Source organism: Capra hircus, chromosome 8, assembly GCF_001704415.2.
Source record: "Capra hircus breed San Clemente chromosome 8, ASM170441v1, whole genome shotgun sequence".
NCBI classification, from domain to species: Eukaryota; Metazoa; Chordata; class Mammalia; order Artiodactyla; family Bovidae; genus Capra; species Capra hircus.
In genome coordinates this window covers 84372135-84386912 of record NC_030815.1, presented here as the reverse complement: position 1 = coordinate 84386912, position 14778 = coordinate 84372135, and the positions used below count along the sequence as shown (strand labels likewise).

The window sequence follows — 14778 nt, the reverse complement described above, 5'->3', positions numbered from 1 at the left end:
TTACAGTTAGTTTGTTTCAACTAAGTCGTCAAATAAATGTGTGTAGGTTTGTTTAAAATAGTCCATGACTATGATTACATGATCAACATCTCTTTATGCTGGGTCTATAGTGATGTCTCCCTTTTTTCCTGATAATGGTATTTTGTGTCTTTTTCTTTGTCAGTCTTACAAGAGACCAAACATTTTTATTTTTTTCAAAGAATCCGTTTTTGGTTTCATTGTTTTTTCTATTGTTTTGTCTCAAATGTCATTGATTTCTGCTCTTACCTTTATTTCTTTCCTTCTGTTTGCTTTGGATTTTCTACTTTTTCCTAACTTCTCAAGGTGAAAACTTGGGTTATTGATTTGAGACCTCTTTCTTCCTCTAAACATTTACTGCTATAAATTTCCCTTTAATTACTGTTTCAGCTGCACCTCACACATTTTAATATATTTTCATTCTTGTTCATATCAAAATGTTTTCTGATTTTCCTTGAGAATTTTTCCTGCAAAAACACTGGTAGGAAAGGGCAAGGGCCTCACCTGCACTGTGAAGGTAACTGACAGGCCCAAGCCTGAGTGCCACCTTGACTTCACTTATTTGGTGGACAACTGGGGCAGGGATACAGACAAGGACACAGCCCCACAGACTGCTCTGGGCTTTGGGGTAACAGTGCAGGGTGGGGCTTTTGCACTTTGTTTGGCACACAGCACATGCTGGCAAAACATGAGCACAAGTAAAGTCAGGCTGAGGACCATGAGACGATGTGGAGCAATACACAGGAAACAGACAGAATTATCAAGTAGGCAGGGTTGGGAGTTCTGGCTGCTCATACCTTGGCTGGTGTCTGGCTGCAGGGAGCTCAGAGGAAGTGGGGGTGAAGATTCGGGGGCCTCTACTGCTGGGTGCTCGGCCACCGGACAGATGATGAACCACCTCTTCCCAGTGTGCAGGACTAAGAGGCAGGACAAAAACAGCTGGTGAGAGTGAGTAGGTGACCCCTCCCTGCCAATATCAGATCTGTCAAATGGGGATTTGAGGAATTCATCTCACACCAGTGGGGAGGATGTACAGCCCACTGAGGGGGCTCCTCACTGGCATTAGAGGCTCCCACAAGTCTCCCCAGCAAGGGCTTATTTCCAAGGTCACCTGAAGTACATCAGTGAAGCGGTAATGCTGGCTAGGGGACCAGCAGGGCAGTGAGTCCACACTATGCTCAGTCCCCACCCAGACCAGACATGGCTCTTCAGAAAGGGGAGCTGTCCCCAGATGGGGACATGCTCACCATACACTCCAGCAACCCCCCAGTGTGATGGCCAAAACCCCTTACAATATGCTCAGTGGGGGGCCCTTATCAAATGCCCACTGGGAGCAGAGAAAGGACAATGGCAGACATGACTCCTCCAAATGCATGTCTGATTGGCAGGGACAGCCATGAAGGGAGACATACCATTTTGCTGGTACACTGGGGCGTTTGCTTGGGATTGGCGATTCTCCTGAAAGAGGTAAAGGATCAGAACTCAGCCGACTGCATGGAACAAAAACTTCCTTCAGAGCACAACACTGTCTCAAATCATCTGAGAGGCCTCAAGAGCTCGGACCTTTCTAACTGGACAGAAGGCGCCTACCCTCCCGGCCACCTCACCCGACACTGCATGGCACACAGGTTCCTCTAACAGGCCACATCACAGCGCTGTACTCGCAGAGCCTGGAGCTGGGGTATAAGCAGGCCCAGAGCCTCCCAGGACCTCATAAGGGGGACTTACCTCCCCAGCACCCAGGCCACAGGTGCTGAGGTGTGGCGGGCTCACCCCGGGGTCGGAGGCACGGTCCACATCCGTGTCCTCACTGAGCATATCCTCTGCCTTGTCCATGACATCCTTCATCTGCTCAATGAACGTCTCCCGCTCGGCCTGCAGGATGAAGTCGTGCTCTACCTGCAAAACACATCAGCCCTGCTGGTGGGGCTGTGCCTCAGGCCACTGGCCACACAGTGTCTTCACTGATGGATTCATTTGGTTTCTAGTCTGGACTAAGTCAAGAGGGGAGACACGGCCGCTGAGCTCAGTTACCAACATCAGGGCTACACAGTTCAGCAAGAAGCCACAGCAGGCCTCCAGGTGATGGGCCAGTGCTATCTCCAAGAGGCAGCCACTGGCAGAGGTGGGCAACCAGTACTCCCCTCGATGGGGCTGGCATGCATGTGCCCAAGGACACAAGGAGACAGCCTCACAGTCCCAGGGGAAGAGCTATGGGCTCATCTGACCAGGCAAGACAATAGCCTCACCATGTAGGTAGCGATCTCGTCAGGCGCATCCCCATCCAGGTCAAACTTGAATGTCACCATCTTGTGGTTGTGCGTCTCCAACTGGCACTCCACCATCTTGTCACCCGTGTTGCACACCTAAAGGATACTCAGGCAGTGAGACCAGGGAGGACACCGTGCCCAGCCTGCCCTGTCTTGCCAGCCTGCTCTGCCTGGCTACTCACATTCAGGATGGTCAGTCGGGGCCGACTGGCCCTCTCCTGGCGGGAACGCACACGCGTGGACCTGCGGTGATGTTTCCGGGCGGCCTTGCCTTCCAGCTTTCCCCCACCAAATGCACCTTCGCAGCTGTCACTCATCTCTCTTCCAGAAGGGACGTCAGAGCCTCCATAGCTACATGAAAACCAAGAATGTTACAGCACCCAGGGGAACCCAGCCTGCCTCATGTGGGAAACTTGGCTTCCCAGAAAACCAACAGAAGCTTTACTGTCTGGCTGTGCTAGGTGGAAAACCCAGAGGGTCTAAAGCTGGCCATGCACAACAGAGGGACCCTGAGCCCACTGCCCCTCTTCATCCTGTAATATCTGTCCTGGACGGTGATGGGGTCATACAGAGCATATGACCTTTCTGACCCAGGACCTAAGTCTTTTCAGCTCCTGACCTGTGAATCACACTTAATCGGCTCACAGTATATGTCAGGATTAAGACACAACCCACCCCCATGCCTTGGTTCCCCCATCTGTTGAACAGCAATGGGAACATGTCAACAAGGTGGAACTACTGTGGCATTTGAGCAGAGTTTGCAGAGCACTGAGCTTGGTGCTGGCATGACCACACAAGGCCACTTCCTGTAACCAGCTCCCTCCCTAAATGCAACACTGGCCACGCCTGAGGTGCTGGGAGACCTGGGATGTGGGCCGGACTCTGCCCTGCTCTCCCAGCCTTCCACTGTCCCCGGACCTGGTGACTCTCCATCCATAGCCTCTCCCTGCCCTCGGCATTGCACACCAGCACCAGGACCCGGAATATAAGTGGGAGTATCTGACTACCAAACAACAGCAAGCACTGACAAACCCCCCAGAGGAGCTCCCTGAGGCTCCCCCAGGTCAGGCTTGGAAATGGGCGACGTTGTTAGAAGCTCTGACATACGAGGGCAAAGTGTGCCATTACCTCTCACAGCTCTGAGGGAGGCTGGGCTGCTTGTCCTGCGAGGCCTGCTCCTGAAATAAAACCATGGAAAGGAGGCCAGGTCACATTCATTCCCCTGCGACACAGCCGCGTGCAGTCTGCCATCTCCCCACCATCACCGCCCAGCCCGCCACCCACTCCCTTCTGACTGCAGGGAGCAAATCACGTGCAGGCTGGCAGGAGTGATTTTATGGCAGGGATTTTATGTGTAACACTTAGAGCCAAGCAGATTCCTATAAGCTGGGGCCACCTCCTTTCCAAACATGCTAACCCACTTTGATCATCCCTACGAGGGAGCACATGGCCCAGGAAGAATTATCACAGGTTCTTCCCATTGCCTCCAAGAAAAGCACTCTGAATCCATGTGTAAAAATCAGGGTCTCCAGCTGGATGTGTGATTAAGGAAAATCCATCCAGGGATAGCAGAGGGAGAAGAACAGCACCTGCGGTTGTCCCTGGACACACACTTCCACCTTCCTGAGGGTATTCCTGACTTCTGGAGCTGAGCCGCAAGGTCACAGCACAGGAGGGCTGCAGTGATGCTGGGGTCAGGAATCAGGGTGACGGACTGGGGGCTGAGCCTCTAGGGGAGGGCCACACACCTCGGGGGCTGGCTCCACCGTCAGCTGAACGGTCGGGCAGGGACCAGGGATCCCAGGCCCACTGGGCAGCGGCAAGTTAGCAGGCGGCAGGAAAGCAGCGGTCTGGACAGGCACGCTCTGAGGAGCCGCCATCACTGTGGGGGCCAGAGAGCCGGGGAGCTGAGGCAGGAGCTCGGGGGCAGGAGGCAACAGCACTTCTGGCAGAGGTGGGGAGAGAACGGCGGCAGGCGCGGGCACTGTGGCGACCTGGGTGGTGACATCCACAGCATATGTAGGCGGGTGGCCAAGCAGGATCTAAGGACACAGGCAACAGGGATGCGACTGGGGTGTGGGCCATCGCCTCCCCTGAGGGTCCTGGACCAAAGCAGGCGCTTCCATCACCCAAGGGGGTGAGCAGGTGATGAGGACGAACCTCCCCACCCAGCCACACCCCACAGACAAATCACAGCATGCGTGTATGCAGACTTAGCAACACCAAGGACAAGACACTCTCATGTCCCCAAGTGTATAAAATCAAACCTAAAACCGCACTTCATCCATGAACCTCCAGCTGTTGTCAGGCTGAGAAGCTGGAAGTGCGGCACACACTTAGCACCTCTCTGGGCTCCCTGCCACCACCCTACAGGGCCAGATCACCATGCTACTCCACCCCAGCCTCCTGTCAGGTCAAAGCCTGTGTTCCAATCCCAGCCGTGAGCAAGAGGGGCTGCGGACCTCAGTCTTCCATGGGGTGACTTAGAAACTGGGCCAGATTCCCTCCTGTTCCCTCTTTAAAGGCTTTCAGGAGAGAGGCTAAAACAGGCTGAAGGAGAGCCATGGCCTGAAAGGGCCCCAGTTTGGGGTTGAGGTTGGGAATGGGAATGACCTGCTACAGGGCCTACAAGTATGAGACTGATCAGACACGTGGTATGCGGGCTGAGATGGGAAAGCCACAGGCTGTGGAACTTTCTCTCCTGGACAGATGCCCCAGCCTCCAGGGGAGTCTCTTCCCTTGGCACAGGGAAGCCTCTGGGCAGCCAGCCTAGCTCATCGGTAAACTCCAGACCCTCTGTTGGCAACACCACAGGGAGGCCACCAGGCCTGGGCAGTGACCTCTAAGCACCCACACCTTCTCCAGCCACCAGCTAAGCAGACGACCCAGTGTCAGCAGTGTGCCGGGCCAGCACAGGGCACAAGACACAGGCCCAGCAATGATACCACACACCCCCAGGCCTCCACTCAGCCCTAGGCTCTCCCCAAATGACCCTGAGCCCTGAGTCAGTGTTACTCCAAGTAAGAGATCAGGCAGGTGGTCGCTCAGTCAGGGCACTGGACTGATGACAGGCCTCCTCACGCTGGTTTTGAAACAAGCACCAGCCTACTGGGCAATGGAAAATCACCCCTTCTTTCTTGAAATACAAACCCCTTCTCGAAATCAGGGACAAACATCCAGGAGAATCCATGCATACTTATGACAGTGCCTCATTCTAGAATGGATTCAGTGCAAAATGAGTTAGGGGGACACCTGGCCCCGTAGCACACTTTCAGTATGATTCCTCACAACAAAATCAAAAGGGCAGGAGCCTGAGCTTAAAAGGCAAAGGACATGCCCACTGGCACATGGCCATTGAGGCTTAGAGCCAAGGAGGATCCCTAGGTAAGAGGCTCCCTAGGTAAGAGGATGCCCAGGTGAGATCCCTGCCCCTAAGATGAGAGCCCTAGGCCAGCTCCTCTCCACACAGGAGGCTCGGTAACAGGCTTAGAGTTACAAAACGCGCATGGGCTGTGCAGGTGTGTGGAGCCACAGGGAGGTCCTCCCAGCCAGCAAGGGGCATGTCCCTTCACTGGCAGCCCAACAAGCTGCCCTCACCTGGCTCTGAGACGACATCCTTGGGACCAGTGGCCCATGTACACCCAACACGGCCCAGGTCATCACCAACAGACCCCATTAGAACCCCATTTTCCTCATTTGCTGACTGTAGAGATGGGGGCTGTCCACCTACTTTCCTTTGGCAGGTAACAAGATAAGCAGTGTAGCCTCTCCAGCACCCATGGAGGGGCTGATGTGGCTGTACCAAGACTGCCAACTCTATGCATGTAAGGGCAAATGCCACAATGCCCAGCATGGCCAGGGACCCTCCGCCCCCACAGACAGCTCCTCCAACAGCTGGGAAGGAACCAACAGTGAAGCTTTTAGTCACCCCAGTCCCCAAGGCTCCTAACACATGCTGGGAAGTGAGAGGAAACATTAGATATTCCCCACACTGGGTGAGACACTGCAGTCATGGGACAGCGCTGCCTGCTTGTCCATTCCCACTCTGCTACCCGGGTGAAGATCCTGAGAAGGAGCAGAGATCTGTGAGCCCGTTATGTGCTAAGGGGTCTCCCAGCGCCTGAAGGATGGGCCCTGGCCAGCAGGGGGGTTACCTGGCTTCCAGCACTGGCAGCCGGAGCAGCCTGCTCCGGGAGGCGGGCAACACTCGGCTGGTGGGGCTGTGGCAGCACGGGGGGTGTCGGCTGGGGAGCGGCAGCCTGCACACTCTGCGCTGTGTGGAGGGGAGAAGGCGGGACGTCGCTGGGCACCATCTGCGGAAAGGCTGCTGGGTACACGGGCTGCGCCGGGAGTTGGGCCACAGTGGGGTGAATGGACAGGGTGGCCACACCCTGTGGGGCCACAGCCAGCAGAGGGATGGCGGTGGCAGTCGCCGCCACATTTGGCACAATGGTCCGGCATGGCACAGCCAGCGGTGCCCCAGCAGGGTGAGGCAGCTTGACTGTCTGCAGAGGCAGAGCCGGCGAAGCAGGCAGGGGAGCAGTGGTGGCACTGAGTGGGAGGCTTGGCAAGATGACAGCTGGAGAGAAATACTGAGACGGGGGAGGCACGGTGGGCCCACTGGTGGCTGGCAGGTCAGGAAGGGCTGTGGGGAGGCTGTCAACTGTGGCCAGCGGAGCGATGGGGGGGACAACAGGAAGTGGAGGCATCTGAAAGAGAACAAGCTCATCAGGACTGGGACCTGCCAGCGGCACACTGCACTGGGTGAGAGGGTCCACATCGCCCCACCAGGACTGGGCCCTGCCGGCGGCACACTGCACTGGGTGAGGGTCCACATCGCCCCACCAGGACTGGGCCCTGCCGGCAGCACACTGCACTGAGTGAGAGGGTCCACATCACCCCACCAGGACTGGGCCCTGCCGGCAGCACACTGCACTGAGTGAGAGGGTCCACATCACCCCATCAGGACTGGGCCCTGCCGGCGGCACACTGCACGGGGTAAGAGGGTCCCCATCGCCCCACCAGGACTGGGCCCTGCCGGCAGCACACTGCATGGGGTGAGAGGGTCCACATCGCCCCCGGCTTCTGCCCCCAAGACACTTTTCATGTAGCTGCTGTGGAAGGGAACCAAGACATAAACCCAATTTAAACAAAACCAAGTATGTACGACACTCAAACAGAAGGAAAGACAGGAGACCTTAGAAGGATGTGGGATATAGACACAACCTTCAAGACAGCCCCCATTTAGCACCACCTCAGAGAGTCTCAGGCTAGCCCACTCTCCTTGGTTACTGCAAGGATACTAGGGGTCATAATAGTGACCATCAGATACCCAGCTTTGGCATGTTCTCATTCAGAAGTACCACGACTGTCCGAGCTACCAGGCTGGCTCCAAATATCTGAAATTACTTTGGTTGATTCCCTCCAATCTGTGTAAATTCACAATGAGACCAAATTCTTCAACAAGTTTTCTCAAAACAGGCAAATCTTCCAGCCTCTCCTCGCTGGCTGAATGCCCCTGCGCCATGCGGCCTGGGAGAGAACGGCATGATGCAACAGCAAAGCTCCAGAACCTTCTGTGTCTGGTCTTCTATCCTGGAGACATCTCGTGGATTTAGCACTTGAAACATTTCAGCAGATTCTCTGACAGTCCTAAACTAAAGCCTTTCTGATTATAGACACATGTGCATCACACGACATGTACCTCTGTGCAATTATAAGACAGAAAATATGCAAATTGACCTCTGTGTATTTGAAAAGCTACTAAATGCCACGACCACTGGGAGCAAGGTGTTGGATTAACTAGATGCTGAAAGTGACTCCAGTGTAGGAGTGATGAGGACAAGGCAGGTGACAGGCAACAGCTGACATGAAAGAACCTTCTGACGGGTGCCTGCAAACCGTAGGAACACTCACATCCTCCCTACAAAGAAGCACTTCCCGTCCTAGCCCCACCAACACGCAACAATGGGACCCATGAAATGAAAGCTGTCCTGTAGTCAAGATTCACTAGAAACATGCATGAGCACCGAAAGCATTAGCCTGAGCAAGAGCACCCAAGTATCAACCACAAGCTATCACATGATACTGGTCACATGATGCTCCCCCAAAGACAGTCCAATCTCTGCGGCTGGCAAGCTGCTCAGCTGTCTACTGGACCCCTAAGAATCCACGGTCCACACAGCCTCAGGTAGCTCCATAGAAAACAGTGACCAAAGCTTTGTGCTTACAGCTCCATCCTGGCTCTTCTGGCCTAACTCTGGACTAAACCTTTCCCAATCTTGGATGCATCTGGGGCAGAAGTCAAAGGCAGAACACACCAGCCCAGCTGTCTTGTCACCAGGGAGTGTTTCTTGAGGCACCCACGTGCCCTGAGGACAAGGACTGGCCAACCAGGCTGGGGGAGCAGGCCAGGCTGGAGAGCAGGGAACAGAGAGGTACCTGCGGGGGGATTTGAGCAAGTGGCTGCAGGGGCGCTGGAGGCATCTGGAGGGGCTTCAGCTGAGCAGGGGCCACCACCTGAGAGGTTGGAGCCAGGTACGGAGGCAGGTGGGAGGGCGCTGGCTGCAGAGGGCCCACGGGTTGTGGAGCCAGGACCTGCGGCAAGGGTACCGGCTGGGTCAGGAGAGAAGGCTAGAAAGAGAGAGGGGCTCCTCTTAGATCAATGTCCTCCTGAGATATATACTTAGACATAACACACATGCACACATACCCACAGTGACACACAGTCAAGCATCCAGCCTGGGGCCCAGGACACACAGATCTGAGAGGACCACTCTGTGCAATGGGGGCCCTTCCAAATGCTGTGCAACCCTGAGCTCCACAGACACAAGAGACCCATCCCCACTTCTGTCTATACCCCAGACCCTGGGGAACTGCAGAGAAGGAGCACAGGAGGTTTGCAGGCCCTGGGCTCAGGCCAGCCAAGATGGACAGGCAGGGCCTGGGGAGACCAAGATACCCATGGCACCCATAAGGAGGGCAGCCAGCACTCACCTGGTGGGCAGGGGCTGTGGGCTGGCCTGGGCCTGTCGGCACAGGGGCACTGGGCGGTGGTAGTACAGGGGCGAAGCTCATGGCTGGCTCTGGGAAAGGCTGCTGTGGGAGCGGAGGGCGGGCGGTGGGTGGGACAGAGCCCACCGACAGGCCAGGCTGCAGAGAGCACACAGAGCCACGCTTAGCAGCTGCCATAGGCCCACCACCAAGCACACACTCACCATCTTCAGGGACCCACCTCTCATTCCCTACGTCTGCCATCCTGCCAGGGACACTTTCCTAGGAACAGGATTCATCAGAAGCAAGATGTGATGGCCCCCAAACCTCCCAATCAGGGAATGTGCTAGAATTTCAATTCCACAGAGTATCATGCAACCAAGAGATTTGTGGAACCTTGGAAAATGCTTGTGATGGCATTAATTGAGGGAAAGATAAAAATGCACACATCTCTCATTTATAGAGCTGAATAAAAGGTGTACATGCAGACATATTCACAAACAGAATATGGAAACGTGAGGATAAAAAGCGGGACAGAGCCTGAGAGAAGGGTGCTCTGCAGAGCTGAGTCTCCCATGACTCGCCATCAGGAGAGAAAAGAGGCCACAGACGTGAGCCTTCAGCACCAGGCAAAGCATAGACACGGAATGGGAAAGAGTCAGAAATATGAGCACTGGATGCTTGATGCAGCTAACTTGTTCCTTTTTAGGTACAATAATGGTACTGGGTTTTGTTTGCAGAGTCTTGATCCTGCAGAGGTATAGATGGAAATATCTTGGGGGCAAAATATCTTTCTGTCTAGGATTTACTTCAAAATACTGGGGGTGCGAGCAGGTGAGAGCTATGGAAAAAAACACCGAGATGACTTCTGAAGCTGAGAACACACTGACATCAGAAGCTTCTCTCACTTGAGGTTTTCTAGATGAAACAGGTGACCATCATTTCCAAAACCATTATCACTCACTTCATCTTTCACAGTAAATGCTGTATGAAAAGCAGCGTGGGGTAGGATGGAATCTCTCCTTTGCATTAACTTGAAGCCACAGGGCAGAATGAGTCACCTGCGCACATGTTCCCAAAGCCGCAGTCCCCGGCCCAGTGGGAGTCAGGCGCTCAGGCGGCCCGGAAGCCTCAGAGAAGCAGCTTGTATTCCTGACTCCACCGGCTATGCCCTTCCTTCCCTGAGTCCTAGGGGCACATTACCATGGCAACACTCCCCAGGAACCCTCAGTGCACCCTGGGGACCCCTTCTGTCCAAGGTGCTTCTGCATAAATCGGCAAGAGATGGGAGAAAGCACCCCAGACAATGTCAGGTGCTTCCTGGCCTGGCCCCCGACTTCCCTATGCTCAGGCATCCTGGCCTGTGAGCCAAACCTAGGAAACGCACAGCACTGCAGAGCCCCGGGTAGAGAACACACTGTGTGACCTGCCCTAGAGGGGATGAGGGCCTGTGGACGGGTCTGGCTCAGCCCCGGCACGGGCAACCTAAAGCCAAGAACCACTGCTCTGAGCAGTGAATTCTTCTTGCTGTAAAATCATATTTTACTTAATTTTGTAAAACGAGTCAAACTGCAAAATGCAAATTGCAAATGAATCCTGGGCTCCAGTTAGCAGAGGCAAATGCTTCAGCTGTTTTCCCAAGGGGACTTTTCTGAGCCTGAGCAGACAGGAGGGGAGGGAAAAGAGACAGAGGTGGCTGGAAAGGCTGGCACCTGGCATTCAGGGAGCCCCAAAAGGCAGCCACAGTGTGAGAACACATGATCGAAAGGACACGCGAAAGCGAGGAAGTGAGAGCATGTCTGGGCGCTGTGGTAACAGAAGACCAGGCAGGAGAGGCTCCTCGGGCAGAGGTTCCTGGGCCTGCTGCTGCTGCTGCCAAGTCGCTTCAGTCGTGTCCGACTCTGTGCGACTCCACAGAAGGCAGCCCACCAGGGTCCCTCGTCCCTGGGATTCTCTAGGCAAGAATACTGGAGTGGGTTGCCATTTCCTTCTCCAGTGCATAAAGTGAAAAGTGAAAGTGAAATTGCTCAGTCGTGTCCGAGGAGCATCTAAATCTCCCTGTGGACCCCTCTCCGCAGCCCAGCTCAAGGGCAACAGAATCTGGGACTGACTGATTGGGGCCTGGGAGATAAGCAATTGTTCTGCTTTCTTTGGCATTAGAAAAAAATCAAAACAATAAATGAAATGTGACTCCCTCATCTAGCAATTTCCATCTCATCTAACAGCCTTAGGTTTTCCATATCTTACAAATTTTTCCACAGGCATAAGCATGAGGCCCTTTCAATCCCACTTCTGAAATATCACTAAAAACATTTCCTATGATTTGGTTGTTTGCATACCTCTAACTTTTAACGGCTGTATAATAAGCAGAGGAGAAATGCAGGGAGGTACTTAACACTTTCTCAGTGAAGCTGGAAACTAACACAAAATCAAAGATTTCAGTGCTATAAATGATGCTTTCCCATCACCTCTGCAACAGTCAGAAGTTATTTTTCAGGCCCAGCATATAGGGCAGGACCTCACCAGCTTTATCACAGCTTTGTATGTACAGGTGTCACTGGGCTCTGTTTTCAGGACTTTCTCATCAAGCAGGTCTTTGAAGGTACATCACAGGCTGCTCCAGCCTGCAGCCCTGCAGTTACCAGCAAGGATGGACCACCTGCAGACCCACTTTTGCATGGTTCTGAACTGACAACAGGCCAGCACAGACTGAATGAACCATCACAGACTCTAGGCCACGTGGACTGGAACACTGGCCAGAAGGGTTGGGCTGACTCACCGTGGCAGGCTGCTGGTAGGCCCCCAGGGAGGGCAGGCTATGTGGCAGGACAGGCCCATCACTCACGCTCACAGGGGGGCTGCACACACACTGGGAGGGGGGTGGCGCTCCGTCTGCCAGTGACCCCAGCACAACACTCTGCTGGCTACTCTGCGAGTCTGAATACACCGTGGAGCCCTGGCCACTGTCGAACGTGCTATCCGCTGGGGAGGGAGGAAAAAAAAGCATGGGTCAAAGCAGGCACCTCCAAACATCACCCCCACAACACGTTGTACAAGTCCCAGGGAATGCAAACGTGGGACAGCTTGTCTGTATGTTTTCTTCTGTAAAACAAGACTTGATTGCATTTCCAGATCACAAACATAATAAATGTGCATCATTTTAAACAATCACCTATACAGAGGCTATAACTGCACCACCCAGAAATGGCCCTGGGAGCCCGTACCCAACACTGCCTGACAACTGTTGGTGCTCACCATGGACTACCACGGATCCCAGGTGGGCAACTCACACCATCCCCTGTAGGCAGGACGGCCACCTCCACCAGCTTACAGATAGGGACCTCACCTGCCACCTGCCCTGGCCCTGAAAGTGGGCGCTTTCAGCTCTTCAAAGGTAGAAGATCGAATGTCCAAGTTAGGAAAAGCTGCAGTCATGTGGAGGAAACTACCAGCTGTGTTTTATAGTGGGAGTGGGCCCTGACCACCTCCATTCACCACAGCAAAGAGCCTAAATTAGGAAGACTTAGGTCCAAATCTAACCTCTCAGTTCACAGGCTCAGGTCTAAAGAGGCTGGAAAATGGGGCTGACAAGGCCTCTGTCCCACAGGGAGGCCATGAGAGGAGGACCCAAAGGCTCTGCAGCCTCAAGACAGCCTCCCAAGAGGCCAGCCTTCCGGGGTAAGCCCAGACTGGCCTGTCAAACCCAGCCTGGGTGGAAGAGCTGCCTGTATAGGTGGCACAGACAGGACCACCACGGCCCACAGGCTGGTCTCACCAAGACACACCTGGGAGGAGAGGGCACCTGTATGGGCGTGCCAGCCAAGAATGAAGAGCAGAAACCTGTGTGAAGTGGCGTTTTTGTTCTACTGCCTCCATATTCCAAAAGCTACATAAACATTAGGATTTGCCATCCATGAACACCAAGCTAATTCTACAGGACACCTTTTGGTGTGGATTTAAACTTTCAATTTTCACTTTAAATAAAGTACAAGAGAACTCTAGTTGGCTTGCAACAAAATAATTTTTCCCAAGAGCTGAGCAGAACTTATTTTGACCCAGAAGACTTATGAATGGTGAGGTTTGATTGTGAAAAACCAGTGAAACACGTGGCTCTGATTTCTGATGAGGTGGCCAGTAGTCATTGTTACTTAGAGAGAGAGAGAGAGAGACAGAAACAGGCCAGGTGTGTGCACATGAGAAATGGAGAGTGTGGGCACATGAAAGAAAGATGAGACAGAGAGAGTGCACGAGAGTGAGCGAGACCAATCTCAAGCAGGGTGATTTTAACCATATACGTGACAGTTTAACCATATAAGTGAATGTGTTTATTTGTATAATAAAAATTACTTAAAAAAATCATTTCTAAGCTATTGAAAACTTGTGTTCTCACAGTCACTGACGCTGGCTCGAGCTTGGTCTGGACTGTGGTGGGTAGCTTACAGAACGCATAGTGGGAAGTTTTCTGATACTCGCTGCACCTGCTGATAAATGAAAGTCTGTGTGCCCATCTTGTTACCGAAGACCAGGTCCTCTACAGTGATGTGTGTGCTGCTTGGTGTCCCTACTAGTTCGTCTTTATGAAGCCAGCGTGGTCCAGCCAGCTACAGGCACTGCGGCCAGAGGGATGGCTGAGCACAGGCTTTCTGCTCTGACCCACAGCAAGGTGCAGAAGAGCATGCGCAGGACGCTGGACTGTGGATTACAGGGAGACACGGGGCCTGAGTGCACGGTATGTGTCCAGATGATGTCTGGAAGGTGTAATCGCTGGAAGTGAAAGTTAAAAGACATTTAACATCAGCGACCTCCAGGGAAGAAAATTAACTGGCTTTTGCTGTATATCCTCTCGGATTTTCTAAATTGTATACAATGTGACTATATTATCTACTTTAAAGAAAATGATTGAGTTGGCCATAAACTTCGTTTGGGCTTTTCTGTACGATGTCCTGGAAAAACCCAAGCAAACCTTTAGGCCAACCCATTACAATAAACAGGTAAAAATGTTTTTGAGAACTATGGCCATGACATGAAGCACACTCCTCATTCCTAGTCAGGAAGCAGATCCGTGTGCAGACACAATGTCCACTCTAAACGCATCTGTCGATTCACGTCTATGCAGCAGGTCAAGCCTGTACCATGACATCTTACCACAGCACAGCCTATTCTAGGTCCCAGACTGTATCTCTGCAAAGTTCAACAAAAGGAGATTTCTTAATTCCTGTCCTAAAAATTGTTCAACCAAAAATTATGTTCTCAAAGTATGTAGTGGTATGCCAGGTGTGGAAAGCTTTTTCCTACAAAAAGTTTATACCTGTGAATTAATTTTTTGGTTTATCCAAAAATGTAGTAATGATGTAACGATTCTATTCTCCAAAGCAAACTTGAGCAGGTAGGAGACAAGTAAACAGTTGGCAACTTGTCTTAAAGTGATGGCCAGCTGCTGGTTTGAATTTAAACAGCCTACTTTGGAAGAATGTTCAGCTACTCTACTGATAAAGAA

General features: G+C 53.0%; 1 protein-coding gene across 1 annotated transcript in view; it reads right to left on the bottom strand.

The window, feature by feature from the left end:
* Positions 1-14778, bottom strand: part of WNK2 (WNK lysine deficient protein kinase 2) — a 147409-nt gene that overhangs the window by 70590 nt on the left and 62041 nt on the right. The window contains 11 exon segments of the mRNA XM_018052501.1: positions 816-935; positions 1431-1476; positions 1747-1917; positions 2268-2384; positions 2471-2639; positions 3417-3466; positions 4037-4330; positions 6443-6997; positions 8730-8921; positions 9285-9440; positions 12061-12263. Of these exon segments, the coding sequence (XP_017907990.1) occupies positions 816-935; positions 1431-1476; positions 1747-1917; positions 2268-2384; positions 2471-2639; positions 3417-3466; positions 4037-4330; positions 6443-6997; positions 8730-8921; positions 9285-9440; positions 12061-12263 (2073 nt within the window).